This window comes from Populus alba, chromosome 13 (assembly GCF_005239225.2).
Source record: "Populus alba chromosome 13, ASM523922v2, whole genome shotgun sequence".
NCBI lineage: Eukaryota > Viridiplantae > Streptophyta > Magnoliopsida > Malpighiales > Salicaceae > Populus > Populus alba.
In genome coordinates this window covers 7709039-7724816 of record NC_133296.1, presented here as the reverse complement: position 1 = coordinate 7724816, position 15778 = coordinate 7709039, and the positions used below count along the sequence as shown (strand labels likewise).

At 32.4% G+C, this 15778-nt stretch overlaps 1 protein-coding gene across 1 annotated transcript; it reads left to right on the top strand.

Annotated features, from left to right (window-relative positions):
- Positions 1-574: 574 nt before the first annotated feature.
- Positions 575-6324, top strand: LOC118053537 (heat stress transcription factor A-1e). The gene is made up of 3 exons (XM_035064820.2): positions 575-966; positions 4183-5495; positions 6069-6324. Exons 1-2 carry the CDS (start codon positions 742-744, stop codon positions 5455-5457), a joined length of 1500 nt encoding a protein of 499 aa, XP_034920711.1. The 5' UTR covers positions 575-741; the 3' UTR covers positions 5458-5495; positions 6069-6324.
- Positions 6325-15778: the final 9454 nt, after the last annotated feature.

Genomic DNA, 15778 nt, shown 5'->3' with positions numbered 1-15778 from the left:
GGGATTGAAAAAAAAATAATTTTTATAAATTATTTCAAATAAACAAATAGTAATATAAATTGAAGAGTTGTTTTGAAAAATTTGGGGGTTATGCACAAAAATCAACAAGAAAAGAAAAAAAAAAATCATTTGTGTCAAACTAGAGACATGTTGGCCACACGTGTTGTTCAAAAAATGAAGAACTAACTTAGACAATTCGAGCATCGTCCTGAAACCATTGTTTGGCCACCACAAGCCTTCTCACAACCTGCCTGCAAATTATAGAAACAATTTATTTTTATTGAATTACTAAATTGCTCCTCAATGTAAAAATCCTTCAAAGTTAGTTTAGTGATTTTTTTTAAAAAAATAATTTAGTTATTAAACTATTTTGAAATAAATGGAAAGATCATGAAGAAATAATTTAAAATGATTTTTTTAAAATAATTAAATAATTTATTATGAAGAAATATGTGAGGAAATTGATTTGTTCAACTATGGATTTTTTTTTTAAATCATTTTATCCGTTTTTTTTTAAAAAAACTTTTTATTTATTTATTTATTTATTATAAATAATCGGCACCCTTCTTTCTTTTTCAAGTCTTCTTCTTCTTCAACCCTTTCTCTACGTCGATCTTCACTGACAAATAAATCATATCCTCTGATTCTAAAATCCTCTCCCTCTCCAGTAGTAGTGCTACTGCTACATATAAAAACCCTTGCACCAAAAAAAAAAAAATCTCTCTCTTTGTTATTTAATTTATGATTAGAATGGATAGTGGGAATAATAACACGAACACGGTGCCTCCATTTCTAAGCAAGACCTACGACATGGTAGACGACCCGTCGACGGATTCAGTGGTGTCGTGGAGTAGCAGCAATAACAGTTTTGTGGTCTGGAATGTCCCAGAGTTTCAAACAGATCTTTTGCCTAAATACTTCAAGCACAGCAACTTCTCCAGCTTTGTCAGGCAATTGAATACTTACGTATGTGTTTTTATTATTATTATTAGGGTGTATGGATCTAGTTTCAATTTCTCGATCGCCCATGTATTTGAATTATAATCGGAAGTTGGACAAATATGTTAATTTCACTGCAATTTGTGTGTCCATTTCTCCCAAGCTTAATGCCATGAAAGATAATGTATTTTTCAGCTTTTTAGTAATTCATTCTGGCCATATCAGTAAGAGTGAGGTTGGCTGGGTGGGTGGCTGCCTGCCTACCCGCCCATCCAGATATTGCCTACTTTAGAGTGCTTGTTATGTTATTATTAACCAGTTTTCTTCCTCTCTTTTTTTTTTGAGATGCTTTTCTTTTTATTAGAGTTGACGAATTTCTTCTATGGAGTTACTGGGTGGAATATGCTACCTGGGTGAAGCAAATATTGAAATATTATTTTGTTGTTGCTGTCATCACAAACTTTCCTGAAGACCGTGCTTGCCCTGTATCTCACTGTAGAAACATTATGGCTTGCTTGTTTTTCTCAATAAAACCATATTAATCCTGCTCAGAGATATTTACTATTTATCGCCGTATTTGTTGATTTCAATTCTTCTCTTGTAATAAATTTTCTTTGAATTGTAAGCTGGTATATTATGCAAGATTAACTCGAAATCAGCTCCGGAGTTGCTTTTAAAGTGGTTAGGGAATGTGAAATCCATTACGATGAGACTAAAGTGTTTTTAAAAGGTGATCTGAAATGAGAAGTACCTATTCGAATCATTGATGGTGTCTAATGGCTTCTATGGATTGTATCTTTTAAGTTCAACATACGCACAAGCATTTGGTATTGATTTCAGATAATTAAATGAGTGCCAAGTGCATTTTGTTTGTGTGTCTGCAGACACATGCGTGTGTGCAGGGTTTGTTCAACTTCAAATCAAAGATACGAGTTTGTTGGATTTATAGAGGAGAGTAGTTTGGATTTATTCAAATATAGAATATATGAGTTTGTTGGACATAGAAAAATTCCATAATGATGTTATGGAGCTCTACATGGAGCACATGCAAGTGCTGGTTCATTAGTGAGGGTGTAGTTGAAATAGTAGATATGAGATTATTGGACCTAGAATACATAATGATATTTGCAGCTCTGCTTGGAGCAACTGGAATTGCTTGTTCAATGGCAGGATTTGGTGGGTTGTTTCCCTATTATTCTGCATGGTTTTTGGGTGAGTTGTGGGTTTGTTCACATATTTTTGGGATTTTCCAGCTATTTTATCTATGTTTTTTATTGTTTGGGATTCCTTCTGGGGATGTCTTTTCTCTTATTTTTATCTTCTGTTATCTCTTTTTCTAATAAATCTTTGTTCGATAAAAAAAATTGAAGACGAGTGTTCTTATTCATCTTAGCATGCATTCCTAGTTATATGTGGATAACTCATGCTAGATTTGGATAACTCAGCATATAGGATGACTGATTCAGTTCCTGAAACCACTCTTTCGCCATTTTAACTACCTAAGCCTAATTGATTCTAGGTTTGCCCTTTGGTTTCTCCTTTAATATACTGTTTCTATCATCAAGCTTTGACCACTGGATCTCATGAAAATCTTTTGTTACTTTGTCTTGATCTCTTTTTATGTGCAAAGCATTTTCTTTATAGCATTTGAGTGCTTGGTTTTGAATTTTTTGAATTACATAGAATTGACTGCATGCTTGTCAAATTGTTCTTTGTTGTCAAGAAGCGCATAAAGCATGGTGTATATTAACCCGTGCTCGAAAATTGCAGGTCAACTTACACCTTGATCGGGTATGTTTGACCAATGCTGGTTTTACTTGGCAAAAACATGGTCTGTCGATAATTGTGTTGGTATTGTGAGTTAACTGAGATAATTCCTATTTTAACCAGTTTAATCTTCAGATTGTGACTTGTAAGTTCTCCATGAAATCACATAATATTGATTTTCTTTTTTTAATTTGTTGTGTATTCACTATTAGTTGTTATAAGCTTTTTTTATGGACCCGGATTCATTCAACTGGAGCTGTATTCTGTAAATTTTGACTCAAGTGTAGCTCTAGATTTTAGTTTTTTATTTTGGGTCATAGTTCTCAGGGTTGTATGTATAATTAAATCTGCATGCTTATTTTCATAAAAATAGTGGATTACCTGATATTTGTGTTTTTCTAGCGAATATAGGTCCTTTTGTTTAGGTGGTAATGAATGATATTTTACTATAAGGTGAATTCTAAGCATGCCATGTTTCTTTTTTGTCTTTGTCTCTAACTCTCTCTCATTTTAATATTTGGAGGATACAACTATGATTACCTTCTTGATCCTGGATTGGAGTCTGGATCTTTGAATCTAAACTTTTCTCCAAGGAATTGATAGAGTGTTCTTATCATTTAATTTATGGTTGCTGTTATCTTCTAGTGGACATTTTTTACATCACTTTTTGCATATGCATTTTTCGTTCAGATTCTATATCTGAAATACAGTTGAAAAATGTTTGGTAAAATGTTGCTTCCTTGTTTCAATTCTAGAAACTTGAGTCTATTATATACCCTATGATGATAATGGATGGCACTGTAAAACAAGCTTTAATTGTTAGTGTTGTAAGTCGTAGCGTAGAAGATTATAAATGTCAGTGAGCAATCGTGGAGATGATCAGACAAAGTACAAATTCATGTTGCCATTTTTGCTTTAGTCAAGTTTCCTCGGAAATACATTATGAAATATTAGATACCACAAGATTCATGGTTATTATACAAAGATCATGTTAGGCTACTTAAGAAGTTCAAGGTGCCCCTGTGCAGTCTTTGGATGTAAATGTGTGGTATCATCTTTTGCCATTTGTTAACTATCCATTGTCGTAAAACTTTTCAAGTGATGCACATGCATCACTTATGACATTGAATTCTATTCCTTGTTGTCAGCTACGGTAATTGTGTGCTCAGTGGACAGGTCAATGGAGATGGATTTTTTTTACTTTTGTTCATGTGTTTAAACTCAAGAAGTTATATTTATTATGTGAAATCCAAATGAATATAAAAATTAGTGGATGTTTGGACATTGGACTTTGAATTTGCATGGTGCTCCTTTTAGCTTTCTACTTTATTTTTTCCTTTTTTTTTTTTTTTTTGATAAGCTGAAATCCAAAGCTTTCTACATTCTTACATCAATATATTCTAGATAATGGTGAACAATCATGGTGTTTATATGGTATATCATTCATTTTTTACCTTTTCTGCCATGATTGAGCAGGGTTTCAGGAAGGTTGATCCTGATCGCTTTGAATTTGCGAATGAGGGGTTCTTAAGGGGCCAAAAACACCTTCTGAGGAGTATATCTAGGAAAAAACCTGTTCAAGGTAACCTACCACCTCAAGTTCAGAGCTCTTCGGTTACCGCATGCGTTGAGGTTGGGAAGTTCGGGCTTGAGGAAGAGGTTGAAAGACTTAAACGAGACAAAAATGTTCTCATGCAGGAACTTGTTAGACTGAGGCAGCAGCAGCAAGCCACAGATCACCAGTTGCACACTGTGGGCCAACGTGTACAGGGAATGGAGCAGAGACAGCAACAAATGATGTCATTCCTTGCGAAGGCCATGCAGAGTCCAGGCTTCTTAAGTCAGCTTGTACAGCAGCAAAATGAAAGCAACAGACGCATTGCTGGTGCCAGTAAAAAGAGGAGACTTCCAAGGCAGGAGGAAGAGAATTTGGCTGGTGTGCAATGCAAAACATCTCCTAATGGGCAGATTATCAACTTCCATTCTTCAATGAATGAAGCAGCAAAAGCAATGTTGCACCAGATCCTGAAGATGAACTCATCACCTAGGCTGGAACCATCGATGAACAATTCTGGTCCCTTACTGATCGGTAATCATCCTTCGTCCAATGGATTAGACAGTGGGAGCTCTTCAACTCGGATGTCAGGAGTGATGCTTTCAGAGGTTCCAACAGCTTCTGGGCCATCATATTTGCCTATGGAAACTGGGTTCCCAGCCAGCCATGCAACTACAGCCATTTCTGAGGTCCAATCTTCTGCTTCTGTGGCAACCGACTATATTAAAACAGATTATACTGCTGAGATGGGCATGCATAATTCTGGGCAAAATACCATCCTGCCCAACTTCACTGCAATGACAGGAATTGTGCCCGGAGGCTCTGCTGGAGGTCCTAACATGAATATTGCAGGGTCTGAGGAGGGGAATGCAGAGTTTTTTGACTCCATGTCATCTGTGTTGGATGCGCCAGTGCCCGAAGAAACTGAAGCTCTCTCTCCCAGCCAGGATGAGGAAGTCTTTCTGGATGGAAACCCTAAGCTTCCTGGCATTAATGATGTGTTCTGGGAACAATTTCTTACAGCAAGCCCACTCAATGGGGAGACAGATGAAATTAATTCAAGCTCTCCAGAAAGTAGCATGAGCAAGGAGCATGAATTGCAATCATGGCAGGACAATGGATGGGACAATATTCAACATATGAATCGTCTAGCTGAACAAATGGGGCTTCTTACACCGGAAAGCTTAAAAGGGTGATACTTACCAAGTGTATATAAGTTTGTTACTATTCAGAGGTAAATCTTTCATCTATCATGTCTAATGACAAGCTGGAATGTCAATCCCTTGTTCATATCCGCTGTCATAATCAGCTAGCAACTAGGATGGTCTCACCTGTTTTCAAAACTTCGGGACTTGAATTAGCTTATTTCTACATGGTTATTATATGGTGTGTCCCTAATGACTTTTGTTGGCCCTGTTTGGGGATTGACCATTGTAGAAAGATATTTTGCCTTGCTGATATCAAATTGTAAATGTCTGCACTTTGTTAGGAAGCAAAATTACTTCACATAGTATCAGAAATCAAATCAGCAGAACTATTATATTTCACCTTGGATTTTTATTTTTATTTTATTTTCTTGCAAACAACGGAGGCCATTAATTACTGTCGTGCATGTGGTTATAATAAGCTCAGAATATTCACAAGAAATTTGTTTATTTTATGCCTTGTTTCTCCCCGTGATACAAACTGTTAGAGCCCTTTTCTGATCTATCTATCATGTTGTGGTATTTTCTGATATATCTGTGAATTAATTGGAGAAAGATATAGTGCAGTTTTCAGAACTTCTTCGTTTCTATTGTTATTGCAGAGTTGGTGCTCTGCTGCTGGTGAGCAGACAGCCTTTGATCCAGCCTTTTGATCAAAGGGGGACGACGAAACCCCCTTTTTTTTTTTTTTTTTTTGAAGATAAACGTTTGACTTTGTTTTGTTTACCTTTACTTAGTATGTGTACCAAATAATTTAGCTTTTTTGCTTGGTTTTCTAGGAAATCCAACTTTAGGGCTTAAATATAACAACATCTATGAAATCTGTCTCTAATGTCCCCTCCCTTCTTTGGAGGGTTTTATAGATGGAAAAAATAAAAATAAAAACCTTAATCCATCTTGTGTGTAACAATTGGAGAATGAACGGAACTTGCCAGGCATTGAATGGCAAATTCTTGCTAATTACTAATTACTAACTACTAAATCCATATCTTTTAGTTTTTTTTTTTTTTTTTTTTTTTTTTTCTAGTTCATACTCGATATTTTTCCTGGCTTAACATGTTTTCAGAGGGGAAATGGGGGAAACAAAAAGGATAGGAAAGAAAGTTTGGGAAATTGTTAGGAAATATGAAGGAAAATCGAGATAATGACAAGGAGTGGAAAGTTTTGATGCTGGCTAAAAGTCACTGTTGTTCCTTTCACTCTCTGAATTTGATCATATTAAATCCCTGATGACACTGTTAATTTGGGTCCACAACTAAAATAGATTTATAAAATTTGAGATTTAAGAAAAACAATCCAAAAATTAAAAAAACAATTGAGAGAAGCATAAAAATATTTTTTTAAAAAGTGAATTTTCTCACCTAAAGTAGATTCTAGAATATTTTTCTGTAAAAAGATGAATGCAAGTTTGAAGTCTAGAAGCATTTCATAAGCTAATGACCAAAAATGGTTTGGATGTAATGGATATACTTAAAGTAAATTAATGTAATGAAGTTGAGTAATTTGGTTAAATGGGTTTTTTATAGTGAATCTTGAACATTTGAAAAAAATAAAATTCAAAATTGAAGTTGAAACTTAACATTCATATATTCAATACCAATGGTTGAAGTTCACTAGTTCATTGGTTTGCCTTATGCTGTGGTTTGGAAAAAAAAAAATTTAATGTAATAAAAAAAAAAAATTAACCATGAATGGAACAATATTTTTATTTAATATTAAAATAGAGACACATTGAGTTAACTTGGGTGGCATGTAAAAATCATGGGATAATCTTGATAAAAATAAAGTCAAAAGCTTAATCCCTAATTAACTGAAGGGATGAAAGTGATAAAAAATAGCATTTAACTAAAAAAAAACTAAATGAATCTGAGTTAATAAAGTAAATTCATGATGCAAGTCATTCAAGTCATTGGATTAAATAATTTCTTTTATATTAGAGATTATTTTCATTTAATTCTACAATGATACAACAAATGAAAAGTTTTTTGTATGAAACAATTTTTTAAAAGGAATAAAATCATGATGGAAGGATGCAGTTGAGAAGGAAAAAGTAGATTGATAATAAATTGTGAAATTATATATTTTTAGTTTTGAGCTAAATAAAAATAATAAATCATCGAGAACAAAAAGTGAAATTATTTTTTTTAAATTAAGGGACAGAAAAAAATAATAATAATAGCTTGAATACTCTAAATGAACTCGTTAAACTTACAATCTGATTTATGAACTCAAATGGGTTCAATATATAAACTTTTAAAAAACTTTTCATGACCTTAAAAAAACTCAAAAAGCAGCTCGAGAAATTGAAACAACCTGAACTCAATAGCATTTTCACGGTTAGATCTGCCTTCTCGGGTAAGGAGAAGTAAAAAAATATCTAGATGAAACTCTTATCATGAAATGGAATTTATTGACACCAGCTTCAACCATTTTAATGCCCAAAATCATTGTCAATGACCATTTTCTCTCTCTTTACTAGAATAGAAAGTTTTCTCCCTCCCTCTCTCTTCTGTTGAATAAAAAGATTGAAAAATAAAGGAAATAAACTTAAGTATCAAAATTGAATTTCTAAAAACTATAAAGGACTTGCCACCTTTAAATTAAAAAAATGTGAGGGACCAAAATGAACTTTTTGTATTAGATTCAAAGTCGCCACCTATATTACCCGTCTTTTTTTACCTTGATCATCTATCTTTCAACCTAATCCTCTTAAAAGGAAATATGCAATTGAGTGTTACTTTTAACTTAAAATGACTCAATTATGTAAAGAAAATATTTAAGGATCAAATTAAAAATTTAGAAAAACAAATTACTATTCTAATCCATAGTGATTTGAGAGGAAGTAAACAATAAACTATATTACAATAAAAATACTACAAGACTTAGTTTCGTTTCATATGTCTAATTTAAGGTAACATATATGTAATATATGGTCAAATCCATGGTTTTCTTTTCTTTTTTAACATTGAAATTTTTTTTATATTTTTAGAGGCATTTTCTTGAGTTTCAATTTTTTTTTTATTACCATTATAAAACCATTTAAAATATTTTTTATTACTGTTATACAATTACAACCACACCTCTAAATTAAATTTTACTATTATCTTTTTTGTTTTCTTCATTTTTCTTTTACACTCTGCTTATTGTCAGAGAGTGCTATGCTCATAAAAGATGATGCTGGGCATTAAAAACTTGCAGTAAATTTTGTGAGAGGGAATTTTCTAAAATAATTTATTTGATGATATAGGCTATACACGAATATAAGAAATAATCTCATAAACAAAATATTGTTAATAATATCATAATTTTTATAATAGAATAGAGACTTGATAGAAATACTTATTGATTAATTAGATAAATTTAGAGACCACAAGAGTTAATTCTACATATTAAAAAACACATAAGAATTAATTGATCAAATTAAAAAACATAAGGATATAAATGAATAATTGACATAAATATAAAGGTAAATTCAATGGGTTTTGCCAAGTTTTTCCCCATAAAATATGACTTTTAACCATATTTTTTAAAACCATTAGATACTATAAATAAATCACCTAGGTAAAATGTTGTAGTAGTATTTTCTTTTTCTAATTTTGTTTTTTAATTTCATTCTTTTATACCCAATTTTAGAATTAATTTCTCAAACCTTGTTAAGAAAAAGGAAAATTAAAAGAAAATGAACCAAAGTAAAAAATAAGAAAAAACCTTGTGACAAATATAAATTTTGAAGGTAAAGTTCTATTTAATCCTCATATTTTTTTTTTTTGTTTTTACAGTTCCTATAGTTTTGTAATTTTTATTTTGGTACAAGAATTATTTTCTTAACATTTAAGCTTTGAGATGAGAGAAAATTATTGAATTCTAGTTGAAATAGAGAAAAATCATTGGTTAATACAAAATTCAATTATGAAAATAATTGATTTTTATGTCAATAAATTTATTTTTATTAGAGGAATTCAATTGATATCATAAATGGATTTACTTAGGTATCTAGTTATTATATCTGTTTTTAATTTTTTCAGTGGGTCACTTTTACAGTTCTTTGAATTAAATTAAAAATTGAAAAACCATTGAATATTACTTTACTGAACTATATGAATAAAATTTTACAGGTTGGAGACAAAATGACTTAAATAACCTATATTTACAATAAAATAAAGCATCAATCTCTTAAATGTTTTTGAGAAATTCTGCAGCATATAATAATTACTAGAATATTGGTCGCACTTCGTAACGAGTTAATAATAAGTTTATTTAAATTTTTTAAAAAAATCTTAAAAGTATAAAGAATATTTTAAGTGTTTAAATTTAAAATATCTTAAGAGTATAAAGAATATTTTAAGTATTTTGAGACTGACTTAGCCGTTAAACCCTACTATCTTGGGTGTGATTGCCGATCCAAATCTAAGAGCCATGAGCCTGGCGGCTAAACTAGACCTAATAGCCTTGGGTCTAGAGACCTATTAATTTTTTTATAATTTTTTATTTGTTATTAAAAATATTTAAAATACCTTTAAAATATCCTAAATATAAAAGCTATTTTTTTATTTTTTTTAAAAAATATTTAAACTATCATTCTAAACATAAATCCTAATTAACTTTTTTTAATTATTTTTTAAATTTTTTTATAAAAAAACATTTAAACTACCATTGAAGTATCCTAAATATAAATGCTCATTAATTTTTTTATATATTTTTAATCATAATTAATATTTTTATAAATGTTTTTTATTTTTTCTAAAAAACATTTAAACTATCCTAAAAGTATGCTAAATAAAAATCCTAATTAATTTTGTTTTAATTTTTTTTTTATTTTTTCTATAAAAAAAATTAAACTATCCTTGAAGCATCCTAAATAATATTTTTATAAATATTATTGATTTTTTTATAAAAAAACATTTATACTATTATTGAAGTATCTTAAATGATTTTCTTATAAATATTTTCTATTTTTTATAAAAATATATTTAAATTATTATTGAGTATTCTAAATTACAAAACAGTAATATGCAACCCACACACTTTAAAATTATTACTAGATACATGACCCGCGCGATGTCGCAGGTCATTTTTTTTTCATAAAAAATATTAAAAAAAAACAAAAATTTAAAATCTTGAGTTTTGCTGTAAAGCTATACCTAAGAATCTTGGGTTTGGCTGTAACGCCTGACCTAAGAGTAATATTTATAATATTAATAATAAAATTAAACTTGCATGACTAAAGTTTAAGTGAGCCTGCCTGCAACACCGGACTCAAGAATATTGGATGTGGGTCTGGCTATAAGGTCATATCATAAAAGTATGATAATTAAATAGATTAATTAGAAAAAACAAAGAAAAAAAATCAACAGGAATGAAAAAACTAATGAAGAAAAATAAAAAAAAATTGAATTAATTGGGTTAACCCTTTAAACCAGGTTATTCCGTAAAACCTGAGATTCGTGTCATGAAAGTTTGATAACTAAATAGAAAAAAAAAATGACAGGTTTATCCATAATTAACTGGGTTAACCCATCAAACCAAGTTAACCCGTCAAGCCCAGGATACGTGTCATGAAAGTATGAAAGTCTAATAATTAAATAGAAAGAAAATTAACTTTAACAAACTAAATTAAATGAAAAAAATAACTCGTCAATTCAGGTTAACTCATCAAACCCGAAATCCGTATCATGAAAATTTGATAACTAAATAAATAAAAAAATTTAACATTAACAAACTAAATCAAACAAAAAAAATTAATTAAAAAAATTAAAAAGAAAGAAAAAAGCTAATAATGTAGTAATTCATAGTGTTTTTTTTTTTTTTTTGAAAAAGTTATAAAGCTAAGTTCTCAATCAGCTCAATATATAAAAAAAAACCGACAAAGAGTATTTAAAAAAAAAAAGAGTCAATTTTGGGTAAAATAAATGAAAAAAAAACATGTAAAAAAAAGAAAAACAAAAGCGAAAAAAAAAAAAACACGTGGGGAAAGCTACAGTGTTTTAAAGAAAAAACAAAAAAATTAAATTTTCAACTAGCTCAATAGTAAAAAAATAAAATCAACATATATAATTTTGAAAAAAACAAAACAAAAAAAAAAGAAAATATTTAAAAAAAATGACAATTTTGGAAAAAAGAAAAAAAAAAAATAAAAAACATGTGGGGAAAGCTAAAGTTAAATTATCAGCTAGCTCAATATTGAAAAAATAAATTCGATAAAAATAATTTTTTAAAACAATATATGGGGAAACACTGCAGCAAAACAAAAACTATGTAGGGGAAACACTATAACAATCCATATTTTTTTTTTTTTTTAAAATACAAAGCTAAATTCTCAACCAACTTAATATAAAAAAAATAAAATCTTCAAAGACTATTTTGAAAAAAAAGAAGAATAAATAAATCATAAAAAGAAAAAAAAAACAATGTATGAGAATATTATAGCAATTCACAATGTTTTAAAGAAAAAAACTACATAGTTAAATTTTCAACCAGCTCAATATTTAAAAAAATTAGCAAAGATAATTTTGAAAAAAAAATAAAAGAAGAAGAAGAAGAAGAAGAAGTCAATTTTAGATAAAAGAAAAAGGAAAAAAAAACATGTAAAAAAAAAAAAAGAAAGAAAAGCAAAAAAATAAAATCTATTACAGTAAAAAAACCTATGCATTTTAGAGTTTTTATTAATTATTATTATTATTATTATTATTATATATCAACCGTCGCCACAATTCAGGTACATAGCAAAATCCCAAACCATAAATTGTCTCTGTTCTTTTTCTCAATTTTTCTCTCTAATAAAGCTTTCTTCTGTTATCACAAAACACAAAGTGAAATTGCTAGGGGTGGAAGCCTAGGTTGTGTTTATTGTTTTCTTCTTAATCTCATTTTTCTTTGTTGGACGGTCTAAGACAATTATAGGAATATATTTAGATCTTGATAGCGGTTGTTTTTTCTGAATTTTATTGTTGTTTTTGAGTTGAGGTTATTTTTGGTTTTTTCTAGGGTTTATATATATATATATATATTTTTTTTTTTTTTTTCCCTTTCTGGACAATGTTTATGGGAAGAACAGTCTTGATCTATTTCTTTATATTACCCACTTTACACGACCTCTTTAGCAAGCAAATGTGGATTTTTTTGCATTAATAATGTGTAATTTAAGGTTTCAATTTTAGAGTTTTGGTTTTTGAATTAAAATTTTCTTTGACCGAATCACAATGATTTGGTCGAAGTGAATATATACTAGATTTTTTTTATTCTTGTATGATTTTGAACCTTTTTATATTTCTAGATGCATGTTGGGAATTGTGGTATCACTTACGGTTCAAAGTAGTTTTGACTTAGAAATATATTAAAATAATACTTTTTATTTTAAAAAAATTATTTTTGAAATCTGTCGCACGTGTGCGGCGGCGCGGCGATCGTCCACCCCAACCCTTCGTGAGGGTGTGATATGTTGTCTATTTGGCATGAAAAATATGGTGAGACAAGGAGTTCTTTGTCTCTAAGCTAAAAATGGACTGGGAGTCGCCACCTAGTATTCTGGTTACTAGGAACCCTAACTGGTCTCAGAGATGGGGTACGGAGACTAGTTGCGTAAAGGGAAGGTATTAGCACCCCAACTACGCCCTACCTAAGGTAAGCTGCATTGTTTTGTCTGATAAAATCTAAGATCGTGTTGTGGTTTCTTATTGTTTGGAATACGTATTACATGTAATGTCATATCCTAGGTTCTATTGTCCAAAAAAACAAAAAAAAGAATTAAATATCCAGAATATGCATTACGTGTAATGTCATACCCCGAATATTAAGAGACAAACAAAATAAAATTTTTGTTGTTTTTGAAATTTTGGCCAATATTCTCTTGACTTTAATAAACTGGTTATTAAAGCCAAAAATATATGCTAAAACATGGTTTTTTTTGGTGTATGAAAAATACAATATGATTTTTTAGCTTTTGAGACACTTGGCCGTATGCACAAAAACATTTTTTTTTTTTTTTTAATTTTTTTGTATTTTTGGAAGTTTTTTGACGAAAACCGGGTATTTTAATATCAGATTTTTGTATTTTTAACAACATAAAATACCACCCAATATTAATCAAAATGACATAAAAACTACGCGGAAAAATTATAAAATGCTGAAACAAATATTTTTGATTTTTTTTCTTTGAAATGGGCCGGGTCAGGTCCAAATACATGGGTTGGGCCGAACCTGGCCCAAATGCATGGGCTGGTCACTGTGCACATAGTAACCGGGGTACTGTACACACAGTGACCAAAGAATTAATTAGCAAATGCACAGTAATGTGAATTAATTAGCCAGTTACTGTGCATAGCACAGTAACTAGCTAATTAATTCTGCAGAACGTAAACGTTCTGCATGAACTGAAGCAAAAAAACGACGGGAAAGGTAGGACGTTACCTGGAGCTGTGGTGATGTTGGCAGCAACTGATGTGGCAGGGGTGGCGGCGGCGGAACTGGCTGTTCGCGGTGGCCGGCGGTGCTGTTTTCCTCTCTCTCTCTCCTCTGTTTTACTCTCTTCTCTGCTTCTTCTTCTTCTCCGCTCTCTCTCCCTTCTCTTCTGCTTTCTTCTCTTTGTCTCTCCCTTCTCTTCTCTTCTTCTTTCTTTGCTCTCCCTTCTCTTCTCTCTTCTGTTCCCTCTCTCTCGGTCTTCCCTTCCTCTTCTCTTCCCCCCTATTTATAGCCCGTGAGCATGTGTTTTTTTTTTTTTTTTCATCGTGGGGTCATGCGGCGGCTGGTCGGGCGTTGCTGTCCAGGCGTGCCTCCCTCAGTTTCGGCGGTGCGGTAGGCGGTCGGCCAATGTCTTCAGTCGGTGGGCTAGAGGGACCGGCGGTTGGTGGGCTGGAGGGACCAACGCCATTAAATATACATCTTTTTTCCTTCTTTACTGCTGTATGTTAGGCGGGGAAGAAAGGGGAACAGTGCCGTTCAAAACGGCACTGTTTAGCCCTTTTCTGTTTTTTTTTTTTTTTTTTTTTTTTTTTTTTGCATGGGCTGGTTACTGTGCACACAGTAACCGGGTTACTGTGTGTGCAGTAACCAGAGAATTAATCTACGGGTTACTGCGACCAGTACTGCGCACTTTTTTTTTTTTTTGTATTTATTATTTTTTTATGGGGACCCAAAAATGGGTTACAACAGTTGCCCCCCTCTTTACAATGCTTACGGAGCAAAGATTTGTGCATAGTAAGTGTTGTAAAGAAAAAAAACATTGGTCTTCCGAAACTGGTCGTCTCAAAATTTGATTGACCTAAAATTTCAATCGGACCCAAAGTCCTGTGTATGCTTGGGCTAAACTGAGATTCCTTTCGCCAATCCCCTTTAACCCGAAAAAAAGGAAAGAATGTGAAGTGTGGTCTCATTGTAATGGGTGACCTACCCAGATATAAAACATGGAGAATTGGTCGCATTGTAATGGGTGACCTACCCAGAAAAATGTTGGTGAGGGCTCAAAGGCGCACTCAAAAGGAGGTAGGGTTAGAAAACGCACTACCAAAGGGATGAGGGCTCAAAGGCTCACTCAAAATGGAGGTGAGGGCTCAAAGGCGCACTCACAAGGAGGTAGGGTTAGAAAACGCACTACCGAAGGGATGAGGGCTCAAAGGCGCACTCAAAATGGATGTGAAGGCTCAAAGGCACACTCAAAAGGAGGTAGGGTTAGAAAAAACACTACCGAAGGGATGAGGGCTCAAAGGCGCACTCAAAATGGATGTGAGGGCTCAAAGGCGCACTCAAAAGGAGGTAGGGTTAGAAAACGCACTACCGAAGGGATGAGGGCTCAAAGGCGCACTCAAAATGGAGGTGAGGGCTCAAAGGCGCACTCTAAAGTAGGTAGGGTTAGAAAACGCACTACCGAAGGGATGAGGGCTCAAAGGCGCACTCAAAATGGAGGTGAGGGCTCAAAGGCGCACTCAAAATGGAGGTAGGGTTAGAAAACGCACTACCGAAGGGATGAGGGCTCAAAGGCGCACTCAAAAGGAGGTAGGGTTAGAAAACGCACTACCGAAGGGATGAGGGCTCAAAGGCGCACTCAAAATGGAGGTGAGGGCTCAAAGGCGCACTCAAAATGGAGGTGAGGGCTCAAAGGCGCACTCAAAATGGAGGTGAGGTTAGAAAACGCACTACCGAAGGGATGAGGGCTCAAAGGCGCACTCAAAAGGAGGTAGGGTTAGAAAACGCACTACCGAAGGGATGAGGGCTCAAAGGCGCACTCAAAATGGAGGTGAGGGCTCAAAGGCGCACTCAAAATGGAGGTGAGGGCTCAAAGGCGCACTCAAAATGGAGGTGAGGTTAGAAAACGCACTAC